This window comes from Saccostrea cucullata, unplaced genomic scaffold (genome assembly GCF_032062105.1).
Source record: "Saccostrea cucullata isolate Sc308-1 unplaced genomic scaffold, CSIRO_AGI_Scuc_v1 ctg13547, whole genome shotgun sequence".
Taxonomy (NCBI): Eukaryota; Metazoa; Mollusca; class Bivalvia; order Ostreida; family Ostreidae; genus Saccostrea; species Saccostrea cuccullata.
In genome coordinates this window covers 1-17,296 of record NW_026920605.1, presented here as the reverse complement: position 1 = coordinate 17,296, position 17,296 = coordinate 1, and the positions used below count along the sequence as shown (strand labels likewise).

General features: G+C 33.4%; 1 protein-coding gene across 1 annotated transcript; it reads left to right on the top strand.

Annotated features, from left to right (window-relative positions):
- Positions 1-7,594: 7,594 nt before the first annotated feature.
- On the top strand, positions 7,595-17,290 carry LOC134252999 (uncharacterized; the record flags this gene model as incomplete). Its single annotated transcript, XM_062735533.1, has 13 exons — positions 7,595-7,827; positions 12,607-12,775; positions 12,896-13,070; positions 13,951-14,120; positions 14,530-14,602; positions 14,696-14,761; positions 14,907-15,053; positions 15,364-15,566; positions 15,766-15,990; positions 16,215-16,331; positions 16,462-16,613; positions 16,699-16,802; positions 17,196-17,290. Coding segments are annotated over exons 1-13 (1,827 nt in total), but the record flags the coding sequence as incomplete, so codon positions are not given.
- Positions 17,291-17,296: the final 6 nt, after the last annotated feature.

Below are 17,296 nucleotides of genomic sequence, written 5' to 3'. Positions count from 1 at the left end.
ACTTGTTTCTATTTTTAGCCTTTTTTTTTTAAATGCTTCCATGACCTTTTTTCTAATTTATTTCAAAACTTTAGCATGTTTCAACGAATTATTACTTACGAACTATGAAAGAAAAAACGATGAATCAGAATATATAGTATTACATTACCTTTGTTACATTGTTTGTGTGTGACACATTTTTATGTGTGAATGTTTTTATATCTTTCAGAATAAGAACAAGGCTAGGTTAAGATGGCATTGTTTATAAAGTTCACACAGCTTCTGTTTGATTAGTAATAAAAATACACATAAAAAATTCAAATAAAAAAAAACAGATTATATTTATTTTTGTATATACATGTAGATATATTTAAAATGAGTCTTAGTTTTAATATATGTTACTGTTATGTTTCTTGTTTAGTTGTTTTTCATTCTATTGTTACTTTGTAGTTACATGGACTTTGTGACCTGAATACTTAAGGTCAAATGACTAGTGGTCTGTTGATTTTTTTTTTTTAATTATTTTATTGTTCTTGAAAAAATTCTAAGAGTATATGTATTGCTTGACTGTATGCTAACATTGTTATTTCAATAAATTGAATGGAATATAATATAATTTCATTCACCTATATTTTTCGTGTGTCAAATTTGTGCAGTTTAACAAAATATTAAATAAATACAAGTAATAGAAATCCAAAGTTCTACATGTACATGAAATAAATGGAGGTACATGTTTTTTTAACACTACAATTATTTGTTTAAAACAAATACCCTGGTACTCTGACAAAAGGTTGTGAAACAAAACAAAAAGTGGCAAGAAATATACAATGTTGTTTGTCAATTCAGTGCTTAAAAGTTTGTTAAATAAATGTTAATTTGTGTCTCTAGTCTTGATCAGATGAATGCCTTTTGAATAGAAGATAAGTGCACACTTAAGTAGAACATATGAATTTATTTTTTAATTCTGAGCTTTAATTAGCATCAATTCTAAGATGCATCAGTTACATATTCATGTATATTCTGGTCACTCATAATCCAAGTTTGTCTACTTTGTCATAAAATGTGAGCTGTTAGGTTGGATTTGTATCGTTTTTAATGGTCATATTTACATTTAGGAATATTGCACTTTTACATTCTGTGTAAGTAGATCAGATCATTTATTTATTCCCTCCAAGATCAAATATGGGCTCTGACTGTTTTCCATAGTGAGTCACTTTTGACATCAACAACTTGGAATTTCTAATTTTTCATATAGGTAACCGGGAATGACCTTGATCAAAAAGTTAATCGACAAAGAGTCTTAGATTTGTGTAGAATTCTTAACTGCATTAGATTTTCACTCTCACTAAAAACTCAAACATGACAGAATTAGCATAGGCAAGGATCAAATGATTAGAGGACATGTCATCTCAACTCAAAATCTGTAAGAGAAAAAGTAAAACTCACAGTGATGTAGTGAGAAGAAAGGATTTTTGTTCTAGGAGTCTTTTATTTTCACTAAAGAAACAAAGTTCAATCTTTAGGTATAATAAGAGGTATATGATCTTTCTCTGACCTCAAGGTTTATTTATATGATCTTTCTCTGACCTCAAGGTATATTTAAAATTCAAAATGATTTATTCTTAATTTTTATTTGAGAAAAAATTAGTTCAGATTTTGCATAATGTTTGAATGTAATCAAGCAATGTAATATACTTCCAAAATGCCCTTTAGATAATGGTCAATACAAGTGGGCAGTTCTCAGGTACTTGTGTTTCAAAAATCATTTTGCATTTTTAACTGTTTTGTAGTTGGTGCTTATATTTTGAGTCTTGTGATTTTTTAAATTATGTGTACTTAAGAATTATTTATTTCAATAATCAATGTGTTGTTAGTTTATTTATAATACGTTAGTGTGAAATAATCATTTTGATTACTTAAGTCTATTTTGGAAATGGATGAAATGTTCACTAGATAATAATTGTTTATGATTGAAAACACCTTACCCTGCCATTTCAAGCAAGCATTTAAAAATGAAATCAATGCATATATTATTAATGTGTCACAAATAAATGTCAGATATATTTATTCCAGATTAGAAAACAGTATCAAGACTTTTATACACAAATTTTTGTAGGTAAATTTTTAAATTTAAGAAGTTATTTAAACTGCATGTTGATTTCAGATATTTATTTGTGTTTTTGACCAGTTGAAATAGATTTGAAATTTATTCAGTTTATATGACCAATGAAACTTGAGTCTTCTGATTGGAGTAAGTGATTTAGTACTTTTACTAATAATTTTTCCAAGCAATGATGTTCATCTCTATATTATAGATTTTTCTGATTTCTTAGCTTATATTTTATGCTTTTTTATTTTTTTCTTATATTGAATTGACAATCTCTGTTTTACAATTTGAAGATGAGTGACTTATGTATGTTAACTAATTAACAATATAGAAAATTACAATGGATTAAAACCAATTTGATTTTAAAACAAGAATTGAGTCTTTATAGTGATCTAAGAAACATGAATTGTATTTTGTGTGTTGAGTTACAAAATGAAAAAACTGAGAATATTTTATAATATCAAGAAAGTTTTTTTTTAATTTGTTTTCAATTCTGACTTTGTATAACATGACCTTTGTACCTCTTGTTTTATCATTTTGGTGTGTTTAATTTTTGATCATGAAAGTAAATCATCTTTTTTTCTCTTTTGTAATAAGGACAATTATTCTGTAATAAATGACTCTTATGATAGACTTACAGATGTGCTAGAATTCTCATTAACTGTTTGTTTTTCTTCACTTATAATGTACTTTTTGCCTGACATTTGAGCAGTTCATTTGTAATCTGCTGGTGTTGATAATTAACTCTGTCAAGCCAATTTTTACTTAAGAAGAGTAATTTGTCTGTATTATTGGACAAACTAGGGAGTATAATAAAAGTTAGAATGAGGTAAACTGTCTTCTAGGTTTGTTTAGTACAAGTTTTAATGAAGGAAAAGGCAACACATATGTACATGTAGTTTACTTCTCCCTAACTTAAAACAGTAAAACACGGTTATACTGAACATGCTTATAATGAGTTATTGCTTTCTTTGTGACTTCAAGCAAAATCACACTTCATTATGAGCTGTTTTACTGTAATTGGTCGGAGACTCTCTCTCTCTCTTGATTGGTTGATTGAAAAGTGCCAATAAGTAATGATACTCTTATCAATAGTAAACCTACATGTGCCATTCAGACAGTAAAGAGGAAATAAATAAAAGCTTAAAAGGGATTAAAAAAATAGGTTTTAGTGCATCACATTAGTGCTCTGTAAAAGCACAAATAGAACAGAAGAAATGATAAGTTCTAATTCTCCAGTAGTTACACATTCATCAAGATCAAGCTGAAAATCACAGTGAAACTTGTCTGATCTGGATGTTGTATATTCCGAAATCTCCTCTAATACAATGTTAACTTTCAGTTTCAGTAATTTCATTGTTTAGAATGTTGTCTAAATCTGATCAATTTAATCTGAACAAGTGCCTGGTGTCCCAATGAGACAAGTTTTACTGTAGTAACTTTAACTTCTTGGTGTACGTAATGCCCCAATGAGACAAGTTTTACTGTAGTAACTCAGACTTCTTGGTGTAATGCCCCAATGAGACAAGTTTTACTGTAGTAACTTTAACTTCTTGGTGTAATGCCCCAATGAGACAAGTTTTACTGTAGTAACTCAGACTTCTTGGTGTAATGCCCCAATGAGACAAGTTTTACTGTAGTAACTCAAACTTCTTGGTGTAATGCCCCAATGAGACATGTTTTACTGTAGTAACTCAGACTTCTTGGTGTAATGCCCCAATGAGACATGTTTTACTGTAGTAACTCTAACTTCTTGGTGTAATGCCCCAATGAGACAAGTTTTACTGTAGTAACTCTAACTTCTTGGTGTAATGCCCCAATGAGACAAGTTTTACTGTAGTAACTCAGACTTCTTGGTGTAATGCCCCAATGAGACAAGTTTTACTGTAGTAACTCAGACTTCTTGGTGTAATGTCCCAATGAGACATGTTTTACTGTAGTAACTCAGACTTCTTGGTGTAATGCCCCAATGAGACAAGTTTTACTGTAGTAACTCAAACTTCTTGGTGTAATGCCCCAATGAGACATGTTTTACTGTAGTAACTCTAACTTCTTGGTGTAATGCCCCAATGAGACAAGTTTTACTGTAGTAACTCTAACTTCTTGGTGTAATGCCCCAATGAGACAAGTTTTACTGTAGTAACTCAGACTTCTTGGTGTAATGCCCCAATGAGACAAGTTTTACTGTAGTAACTCAGACTTCTTGGTGTAATGCCCCAATGAGACAAGTTTTACTGTAGTAACTCAGACTTCTTGGTGTAATGTCCCAATGAGACAAGTTTTACTGTAGTAACTCAGACTTCTTGGTGTAATGTCCCAATGAGACATGTTTTACTGTAGTAACTCAAACTTCTTGGTGTAATGCCCCAATGAGACATGTTTTACTGTAGTAACTCTAACTTCTTGGTGTAATGCCCCAATGAGACAAGTTTTACTGTAGTAACTCTAACTTCTTGGTGTAATGCCCCAATGAGACAAGTTTTACTGTAGTAACTCAGACTTCTTGGTGTAATGCCCCAATGAGACAAGTTTTACTGTAGTAACTCAGACTTCTTGGTGTAATGTCCCAATGAGACATGTTTTACTGTAGTAACTCAGACTTCTTGGTGTAATGCCCCAATGAGACATGTTTTACTGTAGTAACTCTACTTTCTAGGTGTAATGCCCCAATGAGACAAGTTTTACTGTAGTAACTCTAACTTCTTGGTGTAATGCCCCAATGAGACATGTTTTACTGTAGTAACTCAAACTTCTTGGTGTAATGCCCCATTGAGACAAGTTTTACTATAGTAACTCAAACTTCTTGGTGTAATGCCCCATTGAGACAAGTTTTACTGTAGTAACTCTAACAATCTTGGTGTAATGCCCCATTGAGACAAGTTTTATTGTAGTATCTGTTAACATCTTGGTGTAATGCCCCATTGAGACAAGTTTTATTGTAGTAACTTTAACTTCTTGGTGTAATGCCCCATTGAGACAAGTTTTATTGTAGCAACTCTAACTTCTTGGTGTAATGCCCCATTGAGACAAGTTTTACCGTAGTAACTCTACTTTCTAGGTGTAATGCCCCATTGAGACAAGTTTTACTGTAGTAACTATAACTTCTTGGTGTAATGCCCCAATGAGGCATGTTTTACCATAGTTACTCTAACAATCTTGGTGTAATGCCCCATCGAGACAAGTTTTACTGTAGTAACTCTAACATCTTGGTGCAAGACAGAACTATGGTGCAGTTACACACCTATGAAAAGATGCTTAATTTTTGAGATTTTAGTAAGAAGTGAAGGGTGGTGCTTGCATATTACTAGTATCTTTTTTCACAAGTACACTTTTGAATTAAGGAAGCAAATTTAGAGAATTGTGGTTCCCTATGAAAAAAATCTCAACTTACCTGAAAAAAACTTAGCAAGAAAAAAAGGAAAAATCTCCAATCTCAAAAATCCTATTTTAGGGCAGGGGGTGTCCAACTTCTTTTAGTACCATTTTTTTTTTGTACTCAAACTACATTACCCTTAAATTTCCCTTATTTTATAATACTGCAACCGAAATTGGGAGGGCCAACCTGACTTTCAATGAACATTTCCTTCAGAAAAAATGCCCCCCCCCCCCACACCATCCTTAATGCTACATGCATGTGTCATGAAGACAAAAGTGATATACCTTTCTGAAAGATGTTGCAAAGTGTACAAACTCTAAAAAAATCAATCTTAAAAATTTCTTGAATTCAACAGTGAAAACAAGAAAATCTTTGAAGGAATATTAATTTTATTAATTATTAGGGATTTTAAATAAAATGCAAAAATCTATAAGACTTATCTCATATCTATCCTATTCTCGCGTCATTTCTCCTCTACATCTTCTGAGAAAAAGTAATTCATAAATTCACAGAAGTTCCCGTCTGCCTTCATGTTTCATGTTTGTCATTCAAGATCAAAGGTCTCTAAGTAACATTACTATATACATAATATAACTTCGCGATATAACGCGAAAGTTTCGCGTATATTCGCGAAAATTACGCGTTGACGTCGCGCACGATACTGGTGTTTCTTTTAAACAGAGTATTGAAAAATTCATTTGTGTGGTTGTGCAGAGATGGTTTTGCTTGAAGATATCAAGTGTTATATTTCAATGGCAAGGAAAATATATAAATTATGACAATATCATACTTAAAATATATTTTAGACGTTTTTATCGTATATCGAGATATACGGCGATTGTCGTCATTTTCTGATTTCCCAGCGTTACATAAATTTTAATGTCCATGCGCTTCATTAAAAGATTGTTAAAATAATTAATCCTATGCCTAATAACATAAAAATTGGTATAATATATATATTATGATTCTGTCATTTGCATCCAAAAAGGATGTTATAATTAATTTTAATGCTAGTATAACGAAATTGATATATCGGCAGATGAAATGTCGAGGACCAAGGTGTCCCGTTTTTGTAGATTTTGTAGATTTAGATGGAATGCAACTAGAAGTCATGTATACCAAGTCTTGTGTAAGACAATCCCAGTGGATACTTTTAAGTGAAGAAAAAAATATTAATTTTGTCTGCGGTAAACATATTGTTTGAAATCAAGTCTCTTGTATTTTCATTATACCAGCCAATATTGAAAAGCGGGAGGGTGTATAGTAATCGGTATGTCCGTCCGTCCGTCTCCGTCTGTCTGTTACGCTTTGGGGTACCCATCTCTTAGCATTAAGTGTATACTTTAAGAAAGATAAACATGTTCATTAACATTAAAAATAAACGTTAAAAGTACTTTTCAGTGGCGTAGCATCGTTTTTGAAAGTGGGGGGGGGGGGGGGGGGGGGGGGGGCAGCCAGGGAAAAAAAAATATAATTACCAGAAAAAGTGGACAAGCCAAAAAAAAGGGGGGGGGGGGGGAGAAAGTTGCCCAAAGTCGAAAATCCTATTTCTATTGGGGGGGGTGGGGGGGTGGGTAGGTAAACTTTTTCTCATTGTGACAAATACTTTTTTTTCACTTTCATTACCAACTCTATTACTATATTTTCGGTACATCACTAAAAGAGGGGGGGGGGGGGGCAACAAGGCTTTCAATTAACATTTCCTATAGTATAAGTAAGGTTGGGAAAAAAAGTGGGGGGGGGGGCCCCCCCCCCCCCCGGTTGCTACGCCCCTGCTTTTATAAGTATTCACGGACAGATACTGATGAAAGGATTTTTTTTTTTAAGTTGCTTTTTCGTGAATCAATTTGCTTTTAATCAATTTTCATTCATTATTTCTTCAAAAAGTTCATTTCATGTAATTAATTAATAATTAACATTACGTTTCCCAATTTATCTACATGTAATTATAATATTTAAGAATTAATCTGACACTGACAATCATTGCTTGCAATGTAGGTAGAGAAGTCGAAAATGTTTAATTTGATTGTTGGATTTTCCCGCAAAATGATTAGGGGTCTATGGACATTTTTGTCCGTTTGCCCGTCAATGAAATCGATCCTGTACACCCCTAGATTCTTTACTTGGATCAGCCTCCTGTGAAATGTTGGAGTGTGGATTCACTGATGCGTGCTGTAGTAAATATAAACACTATCACCGCGTGCTCTTATGTTAAGTGAAAGCGCGGTAGCCTCATGACGACCCCAGAGAGACAGAGACTGAGGGAGGATAGAACGAGGGCAAAAAACTGGAAAAGATGGGGGCCCTACCTTTCGGAGCGCCAGTGGGGGACGGTGAGAGAGGATTATTCTGAAGATGGAAATTGGTAAGACAAGTGATATACACATAGGTTTAATTAAACTCTAACCCGACAAATCAAACGTATAAATTATAACTATATTTTGCGGGAAAATAAGTAACATTTTTTGCGCGTTTTGCAAAACTATACAAAAACGTATGTACAGTGTGTGTTTATTCGCTTCTCTTGGTAGGCCCAGAGGTTAATATACCAAGACGTTTATTGTTGCCAAAATACATATAATTCTGACCTACATCTATTTCACTGTAATATATTTCTCCAGACTGACATGTTAAATGTCACTATCCTGCAAATGTTCTTTTTAATATACTTAAATATATATACATGAATAATTCATATAGATTGTTTATTATGTATACAATCTTTACATTTATTCTACATCATTCGATCAATACAATTGTTGAACATTTTTCCAAACAAAGTATAAAAGTATATAATTGTTTTCTTTTTTCATTTACTCCAGCTCACGAGTGTATATCATCTTGTTCCTTTTTTTCTCTATGAAGGGGGGAGAGGAAGGGGTATGGTTTCTTTTCCATTCAATATGTAGGTCACGATCTTAAAATTTCCTGTAGTACTCATAATTTTGCAATAGGATTATTGACCTTTCTGTGACAGATTCACGTACATTGTAAAATCAAAGGGACTTTTAAAACTTTCAAATCAAGTGCCTGTATTTCAAATAGTGTTAACTCAAATGACCACAGTAAGCATTATATTGTAAATATTTTTTTTAGTATTCAATATCTTATTTTTAGTCAGTCATTTTTTAGAGTCACCCTTCCCTCTTACACCTTTTTAAGTAAGATTATACACTGGAAATCTTACAATAATTTCTTAAGATATCATAACAGTTTTGCTTTGAAAACAAAAAATATGCATTTACACAGAATGAGGAATTTATTTTTAGCTCTTCTGAGCCAAAGGCTCAAAGAGCTAATGCTATGGCCATTTGTGCGGTGTGCGGTGTGCGTTAACTTTTTAGAATATGGGCCATAACTCAAGAACCCCTTGGCCAATCAGTGTCAAATTTGTCACAGGGTATCCTTGGCCCAAGGGCTACCCTTTATACTAAAATAAGGGTTGGGACCCTTAAACAAGGGGAGATAATCAGGAAAACAAAACCAAAAGTACTGGTTGCTAAAAAATCTTCTTCTCCAGAACCACCAGGCAGATTTTCACCAAACTTACATACAAGGATCAGGATATGTTGAAGATAAAAAATTGTTCAAGGCATGACCCTCGGGCAAAGGGCGTGGTCTCAAGGTCACTTCAAAGTTGACCTAAATTTACAAATAATAAAAACGTTTATATTTTGCTTACTATTAGGACTAGGATCATCAAATCTTATAAGTTGATGCATCTCAGGACTTCACATCATGCTAACTCAAAAGTAGGTCACGGTGACCTACTTTTTAAATTTTATGGGCATTTGTTTTTAAATTGATTTGAAAGCATATTTCGGGCACTTTAAGGCCTATGATCGTCAATCTTTGTCAGTTGATGCATCTTGGGTCATTGAACAACGTCAGCTTAAAAGTAGGTCACCGTGACCTACTTTTTGAACTTTATGACTAATTCTTCTTAAAACATTTAATCCAATTATTTCAGACACTGAGAGGTTTAGAATCATCAAATCTTGTTAATTGATGCATCTTGGGACCTTAAAAGATATTTATGAAAAAGTAGGTCACTGTGACCTACTTTTTGAATTTTGCAGTCATTTGTTTTCGAATTGTTTAAAAGGCATATTTTGATTACCTTCAGACCTAGGATCATCAAACTTGGTCAGCAGATGCATCTTGTGACTTTGAAAAATGTCGACCAAAATATAGGTCACGATGACCTAGTTTCAACATTTTATGGCTATATTTTAGTATCTTAGATATTTATTGGCTTAGAATCATCAAACTTTGTGAGTTGATGCATCTTGGGTTTTCGGAGAGTAACAAACAAAAAGTAGGTCATGGTGACCTACTTTTGACATTTTATGGTTTTATTTAAGTAATTATGGTACTTATTGGCTTAGAATCATCAAACTTTGTAAGTTGATGCATCTTTGGTTTTCGGAGAATGATGTCCAAAAAGTAGGTCACTGTGACCTACTTTCGACTTTTTATGGCTATATTTTAGTATCTTAGGTATTTATTGGCTTAGAATCATCAAACTTTGTGAGTTGATGCGTCTTGGGTTTTCAGAGAGTGATGACCAAAAAGTAGGTCACGGTGACCTACTTTTGACATTTTATGGCTTTATTTAAGTATCTATGGTACCTATTGGCTTAGAATCATCAAATTTTGTAAGTTGATGCATCTTGGGTTTTCGGAGAATGATGTCAAAAAAGTAGGTCACTGTGACCTACTTTCGACATTTTATGGCTTTATTTAAGTATCTATGGTACTAACTGGTTTAGAATCACTAAACTTTGTTTGTTGTTGCATCTTTGGTTTTTAGAGAATGTCGATCAAAAAAGTAGGTCATGGTGACCTACTTTTGAATATCTCAGATACTTTTTGGCTTAAAATCATCAAACTTTGTCAGTTGATGTATCTTGGGTTTTCAAAGAATGTAGACAAAAAAGTAGGTCACGGTGACCTACTTTTAAATATCTCAAATACTTATTGGCTTAGAATCTTCAATCTTTGTTTATTAATGCATCTTGAGTCGTCAGAAAACTTCAATCTTGATATAGGTCACTGTGATGTACTTATGGTTTTTTATAGCTTTATTATTAAAAATATTTTCAGTCATTATTGGTTAAGAATCATCAAACTTTGTCAGTTGATGCAACTTGGCCTTAGGATACTTAAGGTTAGAGGCTTCAGATAGAAGTGATAGATTGTACAATTTATCAGAAGAGCGATTCAAGGCCCTTGGGCCTCTTGTTAATTATCCATGTTCACATCTACGTTGCTTGAAAAAAAATGACTGGAGCAGAGCATGTCATAGTGACTGGGGCATAGAAAGTAATTTCGAATAATACTATGTCTGAATCATTAAGGCTATAATCAAGTAAATAACAAAATAACAAGGATAGTAAGTGCTTGCATTGTAAAACCGAGTCTTATTTTTCCACATCATGTATATCAAGTTTTTGACACATTTTAAGGAAGGACCATCTTGTTTACATAGTATTGTTCCAAGATTCAGATTTTATGTTGGTATAATGTATGGAATTACATAACTAATGATGGCACATCTCTGATTTATCAGTACATGTACTTTACTAGTCAATGAAACATCAGTTCTAAATGTCAACAATATTACAGCATCAAAGCTATTCTCTTCATCTGAGGTGTGGAGTGAATGTTCAGTAGGATTTGAGTATCTATTTGGTACAGGTCTTCAACACGTGGCATCACTTGTCATGAGATTTAAGGTGGATAAATGGCATTAATAACAGATATATTGTTCTGAGAGAGAGAGAGAAGAGAGAGAGGGAGAGAGAGTACATGCAGACTCCAGGAAATGCTATGCATTGATAAGTCATAGGAAGTAGATGATTGTCTTAAGCTCCCACTTTGATGGGACGTCCTTCCTTGTTCTACATTGATCTCACTATAGATAAATACACTCTGTATCGTGTACTTCAGTGATCTGAACATTTTATAAAACCTGTCCAGGAAAATAAAGTAGTGAATCACATTTTAAAAACAAGGATAGTTGAATTGAGAAAATAGCAAATCTTTTGAAAATAATAATCTTAAATTATATATGATATACATAAAGTACGACATTTTGTAGCAATTGCTTCAATATGAAAAAAAGGGTTTGCATGACAAATGTTCTATTATAAGGATAACTATTTTTTAGTCAAATAATATGCAATATTTTTCACATGTCACAGTTTGAATAGTGTTATACATGATCCTTGCATGACTAAAACATCTGAAAGATATTTTTTTCATAGATATCTTTGATATATGAAAACTAAGAATCTGATAAAAAATTTAAAAAAAAGCAACTTCAAATTGAATTTTAGATTGATAGATATTTCTTTTAAGACACAGAAGTATACATTTCTCCAGAACATTTTTTTGCAGATCTGGTTTCAGTGCTACTAATCTTTTTGAGCTGTTGTTGATGTTATTGATTTAGAAGGACAATGCATGCTCTTATCTTTGGCAGCAATCTATTATATTTTTGCATTCATCCCCTCACCAGCTGTTCAGGACAAATACACATATTCTCTATTAATAGCTTTGTGCTCAGGAGTTCTAGGTGCAGTAACACATTGTAAGGGGAATAACTCTGTACATAAACATTTTGCTTAAAGATACACCTTAAAGCCATATATGGCGTAACTGATCAAAAAAATATATTTTTGAAAAATACAAAATTAAGTAAAGAAATATAGTTAATACATTTAAATTAAAACTTTTCATACAATTCTGAACACGGAGAACACCTTGTTTCATCTAATAATACGATTTTAGCTTCTCTGTATTGTGTTATTTAAATCTTTTGTATTTTCTTCCGAGTCGGAGAAAATTCCGAGAACCCAAATTAAATTGTGATATCTTTATAGCGCAATTGACTTAGATTTTGTAATTTACGGAAAAATTCTATCTTTATATAAAGTAATGATACAAATAATAAGTTCTTATAATTTTAGTCTAATGATTTTCATTGTACATACGCCACATATGGCTTTAACTCAAAAGAAGTTACAAGAAAACATTACTTGAAGAGAGAGAATGACTATGTCTGATGTTCAAATTAATTCATGGATAATTAATAAAATATATCTTTAATTCGTGGACTGAATATAATTTATTTCTTCAGCTGGAATTACTTCCCACATGACCATGCGCGGTCCCGGGCCTATCGGTGGGGAGAGGACGGCCTTCTGGGAATCTGTGACAGGCAGGGGCGACTTTGTATGGGCCTGGCGCTCTGGAACACCAAGGACCCCTTCCTAAAGGAGAGGTTTTTTGGACTCACTGGACACCAGGTATATTGAAGGAGAGAGATTATCAAACATTCCTTATCTAACAATATGGCTAGATCGAATCATATAGTACGGATATCTTATGTACCGATCTATAAGCACTTTTGTATGGTTTGTTACCAGGGGAACCATGGGGAGGATGTCAAGGAATTGTACTATTACTTGGACAGTACTCCCACCCACTCCTACATGAAGGCCCTCTATAAATATCCCCAGGAGGAATACCCCTACAGCAAACTGGAACACGAAAACAAAGTACGGGGCTTCCTGATGCCAGAATATGAAATTCTGGACACAGGTGAGTTGGTTAATTTTATCCCAGGTCAAAGGTTAAAATAAATTTATTTTTGTCTGTTTTCAGACACCTTACTCTTTCACATATTAACCCTGGATAAAAAATTTCAGCAAAATTTGCTAAATTTTGGGCAAAAACCTTGCTTATTGTAACATACCACAATGCAATAAATGAATTTAATGATCATTTAGTATTTAAATAGTGCACTCAAGAAAAACCTTGCTTAGGCCTAGAAAAAAAATATGTTTGTTTCCACTTTCCCGACCGACCCTAATTTATAGTGCCGACCCTAAATATTTTTTTAATGCTTTTGTCCCATGATGTGCAAGATTTCAACCAGGGAATTGTAGCCTCCAACTTTGCAAGCTTTTCAAGACAGAAAGAAGTTTGGGTCACCTTTCTATTATAAGTTAAGTCACAGTAATGCTTGAAAACACCATTTCTTTTGTCATTAATGTTACTTCTATACACGTTTTGATTAAAGAAGCAAAAAAATTTTTATCAAAAAAAAAAAATTGCCTACCTACCTACCCTATATTTTTTCAGCCTGAAAGCGGAAACAAACATTTTTTTTCTAGGCCTTATTATAACATACCACAATGCAATAAGTGAATTTAATGATCATTTAGTGTTTGAATAGTGCACTCAAGAAAAAAAGCAGTATTACCAACCCCTACCCCCAGCCAACCACCCCTGGACTGTCTTGCTTCTCATGGTAAGAGAAGCAAGACTTAACAGTGGATTTCCAGTGATGAGCATTATCAAAATTTAATATGAATTGGAGCAGCTTGTTTCATACATCCATCATACCAAAGTAAACATTATATTATGGTGGTGAATATGAATAGCATAATACATTTTGCAAACTTGTTTTACTTTTCAGGTGTATTTGATCAGGGTTATTTTGATGTAATGGCTGAGTATTGTAAACACAGTCCTAATGATGTCCTAGGGAAGTATACCATCTCCAACAGAGGCACGGAACGAGCCACGGTTCACGTGCTCCCCATGCTGTGGTTCAGAAATGTCTGGTCATGGGGCAAAGACGCCTATGTAAGTAAATGTTGACATAGAATTTTACTTCCTAACAGAAATACATACATGTACACATGTATATAAGTTCATGAACTAGACTGTTTCTCTCAGAAAAGTTAATTGATAGAACTGCATTGAAAAAATCTTTGCAAAAACTAATGAAAGTAAAGTAAATTTCAAATGTAAAAATGGTGAAATTAAAACAAAGTTGTTTACTATGCCCAATGGATTAGGGTATGATACAGTTGAAAACATTTGGATATCTAGAACCTTGTCAGTTGATACTTAGGAAATTACACATTCTTTGAAATTTTTGCATAATTACATCTGTATTAATATTTCCTTGTAGAATCTTGGGCCTCTGTTAAATTTTCTGATAACATTGATTTTAAAGCAGAAAAGTTTCATTTTTTTCTTTGTACTTCAGTGTTGTGTGACTCCAAAGCCCCATCTCAGTCAAGTGTCCAACACCAAGGTGAAATGTGACCATCCTACGCTAGGTTTGTCCCTGAATGACTTTTTGTAGTACATTGATTCGTAAATCACTTCTAAGATCATCCTGTACCTCTTTTACTGATCTCATCCTTTTTCAGGGGAGGATCAAGGTCATCACATAGACCCTACAGTGGACCAAGCCTCACCCCCAGCTGCTTACTGTGGTGAGTAACATATTGAAGTCTTTTGATACAGGCATAAAGTACATATTCTATTTAAAAAAGAAGAAACTGTGTTTCAAAGGCATTTTGACTAATATATCACAGAATTACATGATGGTTTTACTTTTTTTGTTGTTTTTTTTATCAGGGCCATTTTTCTGGGAGGTAGATGTGGATCAAAACAACAAAGAACCTGAACTCTTGTTTACAGAAAATGACACAAATTTCAAACGTTTGTTTAATATGGAAAGCAAAGGATATGCTAAGGATGCATTCCATGACTATGTCATCAAAGGTATCGTCTTCTTAGGGCAAAGCTTAATGACTAATGAAAAGGGATTTTATCAGTTTATGAAACTGTAGATTGGCAAATAATCACAATGGTTTTAATTTCACTATGTTGGCAATTCATCATTTTTATATGAAATTAAACCCATCGTGAATGCTATCGTTAGTTTTAAAAAACATTTCAATGCTTATAAAAAATTTTAATTAAATTTAAACGACTTACAGTATTTTAAGAAAAGCTGTTTTATGTGGCTTTCTGAAAAAAATAGTACATCTCTCCAAAAGTCATGAAGTTTAATTTTAAAATTATTTGAAAGGACAGAAATCAGCTGTAAACCCATCACATTGTGGAACAAAATGTGCTGCTCACTATGTCCTGACCCTTGACCCTAGGGAAGATTTCACCATCAGAGTGAGGCTGTACTATGAACTGGAGGCTCCCAAGCATGGAATCTTTGGACCAGATTTTGATGACACCTTCCAGGATAGACAGAGGGAGGCAGACATCTTTTATGAAGAGGTTTGTAACACATGTACATTTATAATTTTATATTTTTCAGATAAAAGAATTTGGAAAAGAACTGAATTCAAATAATTTATCAGAAATACAAATATTCACAGGTTCTTATTGCACCACAAGAAAATAAAGATTAATGAAAGAGTGAAATGTATTGAAAAATGTAGTCCACTTTTGAAACTGAATTTTTATTGGATGCCAGAAAATTCCAATGAAGGACAAACAACAAAGACAGGTATCCCGTCAGGCCTATGCTGGGCTGCTATGGAGTAAACAGTTCTATTACTACGTCATTGAGGAATGGCTAAAGGGAGATAAGAACCAACCCAAACCCCCTGCCTCCAGGCTCAGGGGACGTAACTTTGAATGGATGCACCTCTTTAATATGGATGTCATCTCAGTCCCAGACAAATGGGAATATCCCTGGGTAAATCAGTGCAGCATGTTACTATGATAATACATGTATAATAAATAATTAAAAAGTCCTTTCAACTCTTCAGATTTCTACAGGTTTTGTAACAAAGTTAAAACTTGTCAATAGAATGAGAATATCCAGAACTGTCTGTAGTTTAAACAAGAGAAATTTTAAAAAGTATGCTTGTTGGGAAGCTGTAATACAGAAAAATTAAAGTGTTTGTTGCTTTACTTCAGTATGCTTCCTGGGACTTGGCCTTCCATATGATTCCAATGGCAGACATTGATGTACAGTTTGCTAAGGATCAGCTACAACTTTTTCTCAGGGAATGGTACATGCATCCAAATGGGCAGGTGAAATAAAATTCTTATTACAAGATTCTTCTGGTTTATAAATTCTACAAGAAAAAAATAAATATTTAGATATATGTATAATGAATTAAGGGTGTGAAGACCTAAAACACCTTTCAATATTAATTTTCAGATACCAGCATATGAATTTAGTTTTCAAGATGTAAATCCACCAGTTCATGCCTATGCAGTTTTAAGAGTATACAAAGCCTCAGGTCCAAAGAACAAGCGAGACCTTGGCTTTCTGGCAAGATGCTTTCACAAACTCATCATGAATTTTACATGGTAAAGTTTCTCTTCAGTAAAACATATATAATATTAATTGTCAGTGTGTTTAAGCACATTATTCCTACTAATTTTTTAATTTAAGGTGGATTAACAGAAAGGATTTGGAGGGACGGAACATTTTTACTGGAGGATTTCTTGGGCTAGATAACATTGGAATTTTTGACCGTTCTAAACCATTGCCAACAGGTATTGTTATCCCTCCAACAGTTCACAGTTTAGACTTGTACAGTTGTTTGACCTCAGTATGTTGATCCGATATACTCTATCTAGGGAAATTTTTACCTATGTTTAGCTTTTGCCCTTCTCAGCCTACATTCATCTGGGCGAATTTAAAATGGGGGAAATTCAAAGAATACAGTATATTTAATTTCTGGAACAAATATATGACTGGGCAAATTTAAAACAGGGCAAGATTGTTTGCAATCATGAAATGACAGAAATAACTCAGGACCAAGATATTTTTTTTAAATAAAGCAAACTTGATAAAAATTGATAAATTACTCACAAAGTATTTTGCTTTCACTTTCTTTTTGCATACTATTAGTTTTGTATGCATAAGAACATTTATATTGGTTGTAGGTGGCTACCTGGTTCAGGCGGATGCCACGGCGTGGATGGCGTTCTTCTGTTCCATCATGCTGGAGATCTCCCTCACACTCGCCAGGAGGGACTGTATCTAC